The sequence below is a fragment of the Myripristis murdjan genome, chromosome 9, assembly GCF_902150065.1.
Source record: "Myripristis murdjan chromosome 9, fMyrMur1.1, whole genome shotgun sequence".
Classification (NCBI taxonomy): domain Eukaryota; kingdom Metazoa; phylum Chordata; class Actinopteri; order Holocentriformes; family Holocentridae; genus Myripristis; species Myripristis murdjan.
Window position 1 is genome coordinate 7,549,685 of NC_043988.1, and position 8,462 is coordinate 7,558,146.

The 8,462-nt window shown below is 42.7% G+C and overlaps 1 protein-coding gene across 2 annotated transcripts; it reads left to right on the plus strand.

Annotated features, from left to right (window-relative positions):
* The first annotated feature begins 880 nt into the window (after positions 1-880).
* Positions 881-8,439, plus strand: trmt2a (tRNA methyltransferase 2A). 2 transcript variants are annotated; one of them, XM_030059807.1, is made up of 12 exons: positions 881-1,030; positions 1,697-2,320; positions 2,948-3,056; positions 3,213-3,394; positions 3,935-4,049; positions 4,546-4,661; positions 4,806-4,917; positions 5,097-5,219; positions 5,857-5,932; positions 6,324-6,440; positions 6,760-6,856; positions 7,827-8,439. In XM_030059807.1, exons 2-12 carry the CDS (start codon positions 1,701-1,703, stop codon positions 7,996-7,998), a joined length of 1,839 nt encoding a protein of 612 aa, XP_029915667.1. In that variant the 5' UTR covers positions 881-1,030; positions 1,697-1,700; the 3' UTR covers positions 7,999-8,439. The 2 variants fall into 2 exon arrangements, with proteins under 2 accessions (XP_029915667.1, XP_029915668.1); XM_030059808.1 differs by lacking the exon at positions 881-1,030 and adding an exon at positions 1,109-1,257.
* Positions 8,440-8,462: the final 23 nt, after the last annotated feature.

Genomic DNA, 8,462 nt, shown 5'->3' on the forward strand with positions numbered 1-8,462 from the left:
TTGGGAACCCCTCCTCCACCACCACACACGCACACACCAGCTTGCATCTCTAATGAGCATACTCTAGCAGAGCCCGTCTACGACGAGCCTTGCCACTCTCCATTAACCCCCGTTGTATCGAACTTGGTTGCAGTACCACCGTAATTCCACTGGGGGTGATGGCGGGCGAGTGCAGAATGAATGGGGCTCTATGGAGCTAAACGGCTAAATTTGCCTCTTACTCCTGTTTATACTTGAAAAATCGCAAATACTGTTGCAGTTTCTGAAAGTTCAATATGGATTATAGGTTAAAAGTGAAATTAGCAAGAACTTATATCCTTTCAGTTTCCTACAGTTTGGGCTGTTGTTGGCCATAACACGCTAGCATTTGCTAATGAATGCTGACTGGTCAGTGACGGACTTGCGGCTGTTTACGACGAGGGATCCCACTTGATGGGACCTGAAGACCAAGAGAAACGGGAAACCCCACTCTTAAGGAGGACTTTTCCATCAAAGTTGATATTTGTGCATCCAGAGAATGTCTAATATAGCACAGGCGGGCTCTCTGAGTGTCTCCGTCTGCTCTCCGGAGACGGGCTCTGGAAATCGCCGTAAAGCAGCACCTCTCAATGTGTGACGTCATCACACTTTTTGAACGGGTTTTTAGAACATATAGGTGAACTTAAAAAATCCAATATTCAGCTGAGTGTATTTTTTTAGCCCCAACTTTTGAAAACAGTATTCAAAGTACTTGACAAAAAATTATTTCCAGAGAAAAGTGGATTTTTAGGGGTGTAGCCCCATAGACTCCCATTCATTCTGCACTCGCCCGCGAGCGCCCTCACATGGACAGAGGCGTGTTTCCGAGACCCGGACGTAAGACGAGAGTGCCACTTCTCCCCATATTAGAGATTCTCTGACTCTAGTCAGATATCTTGCTGCTCGCCATCTTGCCTGTCATCCGCCTCGGTTCAAAGTTCACCGGCGCACGTGGCTGCACCAACATGGCGGCGCCCTGTAGTTTCCAGTGAGAAGCGAAAGTGCTGCTTGAGTACGTATTAACCAGGTTTTCCTCCTAAGTAGAAACAGGGCATTCACGACATTTAGTGTACAATAAAACAGTAACATAGCAGGGTTTTATTTATTTTTTTTTAAACCGGCATTGGTGAAACGTCTCCTCCGTAGGAGAGCGAATAGTTGAAGCTACTGCACTTGAAGCTCTTCCTAGTGAGACTGCAGCTTCTGCGAATCCTTACAACTCAAACCACATTATTTACAGTTAAGGCCCTAAACGTATTCAGTTTCCTGTAACACTTAGAGTTGCACAGTCGGTTTTAGACGTGTTGATAAATGTTTCTGGGTGCTTTGTTTTAGCTACGAGAGAAAAGCATAGAAGACTATTTGATAGAAAAGCCAAATTTTGACAGTTTGACATTTTTTTCACCGTCGGAATTGGTCTGACATATCATTTTAAGCTAAAATCAAACTGTTTACCCTCAGGCCGTCTATCCCATCAGGTCTTTGTGTGTTTAGTATTGAAATAGTTTTAGTTTAGCAGCCCTTCCTGCTGCTAGTCCAGGATAAATAGGAACATTGCAGTTTTCCAGGATCATAAGAGGTCACTACTGATTTTCCCATGGGAATCCAGTGCTGTTCTTACACAGTATGTAAAGGTTTATGTGTCTGCTAACTGTACTGGTCATTTCCCCCCATGCAGAGTCATGGCGGATGTCAGTGGCATCCCTGAGGCCGACGCGTCCGCCTCAAAGCAGGAGAGGGCTGCTGAACACCCAGAGGACTCCACGGACGCTGCAAAACCAGAAGCCAAAGCTGAAGCCGAGAGCGAGGCAGGGTCCGACCCCAGCAGGTACCGCTACATCAAACAGGACCTCTTCACGTCCGAGATCTTCAAAGTGGAGATCCAGAACCTGCCCAAGTTCATCGGCTTCAACGACCTGAAGAAGTTCCTGGCCAAGCACGGCCTCAACCCCCACAAGATCAAGCTGTTCGGCAAGCAGACGTTCGCCTTCGTCACCTTCAAGAACGAGGAGGAGCGTGACAAGGCCATGAAGATGGTGCACGGCGTGCAGTGGAAGGGCCAGGTGCTCAGTGTCAGGCTGGCCAAGCCCAAAGCGGACCCCATCCTGAGGAAGAGGAAGCAGGAGGAGGGGGAGGGTGCGGGGCAGCAGCCCTCCTCCAAGCGGCAGGAGGCAGATGAAGACGAGGAGCCCTTCAGCCTACAGATAGCCAAGGTGGTGACTCCTCTGTGGAACGTGCCCTATGACGAGCAACTGAGGAGGAAGGAGCAGGAGGTGGTGGGGGTCCTGCAGAGGTTGGCCAAGTAGGTGCTGGTGTTTATATCGATTCATTACTACATAATGTACACAGTGAAACAATACCATCCATACATAATGTGCTTGCTCCCAAACTGGACCTACTTTTAGTCCTGGTACAATGATATATGGAAGCTGCCAAAGCCGGTACTTTTTATTGATTGGTGTTCAGAGTTATATCCCATGACTGTATACTTCTCAGGGCGGCAATGCATCTGAAATAGTATCTGGACCATCATGGGTCACTAAAACTCTCCAGGCTAATGAGACTGACAGATCAATATCCAACCTTTCATAATAGGCTAATATTGTCCTGATATAGCAATCTAAAGCTAAATAAACCACATTGTTATGTTTCTATCAAATACTGAGAGCAGGCAGTTTGCAGGTCTTTGCAGATGCAGCGCTGAACTGAAATCCAGTAAATTGAGTGCCTTACCAGCACTTTGAGAGTTTACTGTTACGAAAGTGAACTCTGAACAGAATGTAATGGAAAATACAGGTAACTTCTACGTATTATTGTGTCAGTATGGACATGGCATGGTACACTAACACAGTAGAAAAAGATGCACTGTGTTCACACTGTAGATGCCGTTCAAACCTCATAAAATCAACCCTGTGCCATTGCTTTCCAGAGAAATTGGCAGCACCAACAAAGCCATGTTGCCGTGGCTGTTTGCGCAGAAGGGGAAGTACAACAAAATGTGCTGTCCGCTAGAAGCCATTCGTCCATCTCCCTCTCAGGTATAATCATGTGCTGGTTTTTCATGAAAGTGATTAAGTCATTTGGAATCAAACTCTTCATTTTTTTTTTCAAATGTATTTATTTATTTTCCCCCACCTGGAACTGCATATAGATGCCTAATCCTGTTGTTATTTCTCTCAACTGTATCTTGGCAGACGGAGTACAGGAACAAATGTGAGTTTGTCATTTCCATGGGTGCAGATGGTGAGGACAAGACAATCGGTTTCCGTCTGGGAAAATACAAAGGAGGCTCGTGCGCTGTGGTGGGGCCGCAGGAGACCAGCCACGTCTCCGCTGAGGCCAAGAGGGTGGTCAGCGAGTTCCAGAAATTCATCAGGTATCAAATGCTCACGATTGTCCAAAATCTTGCGTCTTTCTGTGTGCGAGTGCTTCTTTCAGACTCATATTTTAAGTTTGGGAAAATTGAGGATTTAGGAAAACCTTCCCACAGTCATGCTGTTTAAAAAAATGCATCTTGCACCCGTAATGGTCAAAAACAGTATGATGGTATTCTCTCTTAGGTAGTAATAATCCAGATTATTATTCCAGTTTATTAATCCAGATAATCCAGGATTACAACTTAATGATGCAAAAGATCATAATAGTCGTTTAGCCTCACTGACTTCCATCCAATGCTGGTTTCTCTGCTCATTAGAAGGCACTCCACACACACACACACACACACACACACACGTGCCATTGGAGGCTAATGACTTCCAGAACTGTTGCTGACCGTAAAGACACATGCAACACCAGTATTCGTTTACTGTGGCCAGTTCTGCACACAAAATGAGACAAAGATAAGAATTTTAACCAGCTAACAGTATGCTTGAATGGAATTATTGAATCCGCCCCCATTTTTTTTCCCCACACACAGGACAACACCATACTCTGTGTACAGTCCTGAAACATATGAGGGCCACTGGAAGCAGCTGACCGTGCGGACCACGAGGACCAAACAAGCCATGGCTATGGTGTACTTCAACCCACAAGTACTGAAATATTGTTTTTCCTCTTTTAAATTCAGTGTGAAATGTTCAACTGTAAAGCAAAATCAAAATATTAGATTGTTAGAGTGTTGCTAGGGTATACTAGGCGGTTGTTAGGGTGTACTAAGTGGTTGCTAGGATGTCCTAGGTGATTGCCAGGGCATTGCTAACTGGGTGAACTGGTAGCACTAGCAGTGGTAGTTGTGCTTATTGTAGTAGTTTTACGCAACATATACCAATAGCAATATAAACAGAAGGAGTGTTTGAAGTAGTCACTCAGATATTTGGTGGAGCTGAAGTAGTACCAGTCGTAGCAGGAGTTGAAGTAATATTCCTTGAGGTGTTAAAGTTGAGAAGGTTGATTCTGGTTTGGAGCTGTGCGTGAACTTATGAACCTTTGTGTTACATGCTGTTAGCAGCCACTTAAATCATTCCTGGGTGTATTGTCCCTAGATTTTCTCTCTTTGATTTCTTTCACTTTTGCCCGATGACTCTCCAGAAACTTGATGAAGAGGAACTGGATGCACTAAAGAGCTCTTTAAGGAAGTACTTCACAGAAGGAGAGGGGAAAGACAGCGGTGTAACCTCCCTTTACTTTGTCAGGGAGGGTCAGAGGTAAGAACTGTGAAAAAAGTGAAAATGGTCTGGGGACCACAGCAACTAAAATATAGTACAAACAAAATGGCAAAAGACTTTTGACTGTTCAAATCCATCTGCATGTATGCATTCAACTGTACCTTCCTGTTTTTTGCTGCAAAGAACGTCCCCCAACCCGGAGGATTTGCCCTGTGAGCTGGTGGCAGGAGAGAGCCACATCCATGAGGAACTGCTGGGTCTAAAATTCAGAATATCGCCTCATTCCTTCTTCCAGGTAAGCAAAAGGAAACCTTTATTCACCTAGGGAATATTTGCAGAACCCCATGCTCTTTCTTCAGCAATACCATGCGTCACATTGTGTCAGCACACACATTCACACTGAGCACCGGCAAAAAAAACTCCAAGCAGTTGGACACAGTCAAGATTTACACATGAGGTGTGTGTCCCTGCCAGGTGAACACAGGAGCTGCAGAGGTGCTGTACTCTGCTGTGGGGGAGTGGGCCCAGCTGGACCAGGACAGCACAGTACTGGATGTTTGCTGTGGGACAGGAACCATCGGCATCTCTCTGGCTCAGGTAAAGCAGGCTGGTCGTGACCACCTCAACGACAAAAGGCGTAACACACCTTTAAATGTGCTGATGATGACAATGATGACGAGAACCATAGCCACCCATCTGAATTTGCACATTCTGCAAACATATTAAGTACAGCCATAAACACTACATGTTTGGAATTCTGTACACCTGGTAATAATAATATTATAATTAATATAATGCACTTTCACATTTGTGTCTGTATGTTGCCTATACCTGCATGTTTTCACTCATTTTGTGCAGCATGTATTTATATGATATATTTATTGGCAGTTATCTTATCTTTGCACTTAATGTGTTCATGAGAAGATGGAATTATTGGTTATATGATATTTAATATGCCCTTCATCTGCTGTATTTCGTTTCTGTATCAGTGGAATTTACTTGAAGAGTAACAGTTGCCATGTGGAGATCAACAAATTTGATAGCATAAAATTAAACAATTATGGTAACCTAAATACTTTATTCAGAAAGTGGCAACACTGTCTCCTAATTAGGGAGGTACTGAACCTGGGGTCGTTTTTATTTTTCTCCTGAAATGGATTTATGGTGTTTTTTAACCCAGTTTTCAAGCTCCCTGCAGGCAGGTTGTGACCTCTTTGCTTCCTTCTGCCTCTAGAGAGTAAAGAAGGTGATTGGGATTGAGCTTTGCCAGGAGGCAGTGGAAGACGCCAAAGTGAACGCAAAGCTCAACGGTATGAGAGCTGATATCATCTGTCTGCTGCTGGTGTTTTGTGGTTTCTGGAGCCGAGGTATACTGAGGCCCAGATTATATGCATACTTGTGGAATCTGAACAAAATGTTGCAGCTGAATCAGTCCAGGTGATGTTTTTTTTTTTTTTTTTTTTTTTTTTTAAAGAAAAGGCTAATGTGAGGCAGGTGACAAAATGCTATATTGTTCTCACTGTTTGGAAAAAGTGACCCACTGCGCAGCATATTATTCATAAAACATCAGTAGAAGTTGATACTTTATTGTAGTGACTTACTGTTACTTAATGTCTAAGCTCAGATGACTACATTCTATGGAATATTTTCTTCCTGTTAGTTCTGAATTTAAAAAAAATGAATTTCCTCTTAATTTTGAAGGGCTAAGTAATGTTGAATTTCACTGTGGGAAGGCTGAAGACGTGTTCCCCAGCGTTCTCAATGCTCTTGTGTCGCCCAACATCACAGCCATAGTGGATCCACCCAGAGCAGGCTTGCGTAAGTAAACAACTAAAACTACTGAAACAATCAGTGCTTATTAAATGTTAGTAATGTCCCTGCAGTTAATGAATCACATTGTTTAAGCTATATCACTACAGATTGTTACATGTGTGAATGCTCAAGCAACAAGATGCCATGCTGTTGTTTCACCTCCTCTGATGTGTGCATGCTAACACACACATGCTAATAATAGCAGCTCCTATGAATGAATAATCAGTGGTTATGAATTTCATCCTTTTTCACCTTCTTGGAAACTTTCTTAGGAAAATTAATAATTTTCCACTTGATGTGTTTTTTTTAATTAATTGAAACTCAGACTCCAAGGTCGTCCTTGCCATCAGGAGAGCAGAACATCTGAAGAGGCTTGTTTATGTGGCATGCAATGCCAAGGCAGCCATGAACAACTTCATAGAGTGAGTTATTGCCTTTTAATTGTGCTCATTAAGATAGCAGTTCGGGTTAAATCACATCACTTTGACCAGAAGTCACCTCGTTATTACAGGCCAGATAATTGCCAGTCATTACCTGAAACTACTAAAGCAGATATGAGCCAGTCTTATTTATTGTTTTACCCATTTTCATATGATTGGACAGTACCATACAGGCTGTCTATGGCAAGCCCTTAATCTGAATTGATTTGCTCAGTAGAACTTTAGCAGATAATGTCATACTCATACATATTCTGATCTCATGATGATTGGTCCAGTTTCAGAGCTTTATTCAGCCTTCCAAGAATAACAAGGCAATCAATGAATGTTTGTAATTTTGCTTTATTTAGAAGTGTTTATTTGCAATTTTTGCCATGTTGTATGGACAGATTCAATGTTGGCATTTAGCAGCTTCAATGTAAAACTTTCCATGTCAGTTTTCAAAAATCATTCACTCATTCACACTTGTTTTGAACTGAGTGGTCTCATTTTGAAATGTTTTCCCTTCAGCTGCTGTGTAACAGGGCCTAAACTGGAATAATGTATTGTTTTGTTGTCATCCTGTCTCATTCTGAAATACAGTATCAAGTGTTACACTTTTTAACCCTATAAAGCCTGAACTATGAAAGAATTGGCAGAAAATTCCAATTTTTGAAATTGAACCCTTTATTTAGTCCTATAACAAAATGTAAAAAAAAAAAAAAAAAAAGATTTTTCAAAACATGTTATTCCATAGTTTTTCTGTTGTATCATATATGACAGTACTTGAAGTGCCAATGGTATGGTCCAGGGTGAACAGGGGAAGTGTCCAAAGGTATACAACAGTATTTTGGTCATGTATTGATTAAATTGAAATGGAATGTGTTACTTGATAACGTGTATCATATATGATGCAAATGGCTTTATAGGGTTAAAACACTATACTGTCAGATGTTAACGCCTTGCATCTCCTCAGCCTGTGCAGAGCACCCTCCAACAGAGTTCATGGAGCCCCGTTCCGTCCAGTGCGAGCCATGGCTGTCGACCTCTTCCCCCAGACCATGCACGTGGAGATGCTCCTGCTGCTGGAGCGAGTGGACTACAACTCCCAGGAGAACAGCGATAAGGAGGAAGAGACTGCCTCTTAGCATCTGTGACTGGCCCTGTTTAGCTCTGTGGGGAGCACAGAGGTAAATCCAGCAGTGTTAGGGATTTGATCCCTGCTGGAGTCAGCTGTACTGTCGATGGATGCACGCTTGGTACTGAGGAGCATATCTGGATTAATTCATGGCATCTTAAGTTAATGTTAGCACTCAAAGTCTTGGTCTTTCTCAGTTATTTTGAGTGAGGTGTTGGCAAGCCCCTCAAAGTGTGTAAAACTGCAACATTTGAGGCCTTTACAAAAGAATGAGCATGTCTTAAGTCCAGTTATTGACTTTTTTCACCACGCAATAATTTCCTGGTGTCCTTGTCTTATTCTGCCTGTTTAGTGTCAAACTGTTTCACTGATGTGCTGTTTTATGTTCAGAGCCTCTTAATTTGTGCATATTTCAACTTTCATTGAATAAAACCAACCTCTGTGCTTGTTAGTCAAGACAATTTATTTTGCATA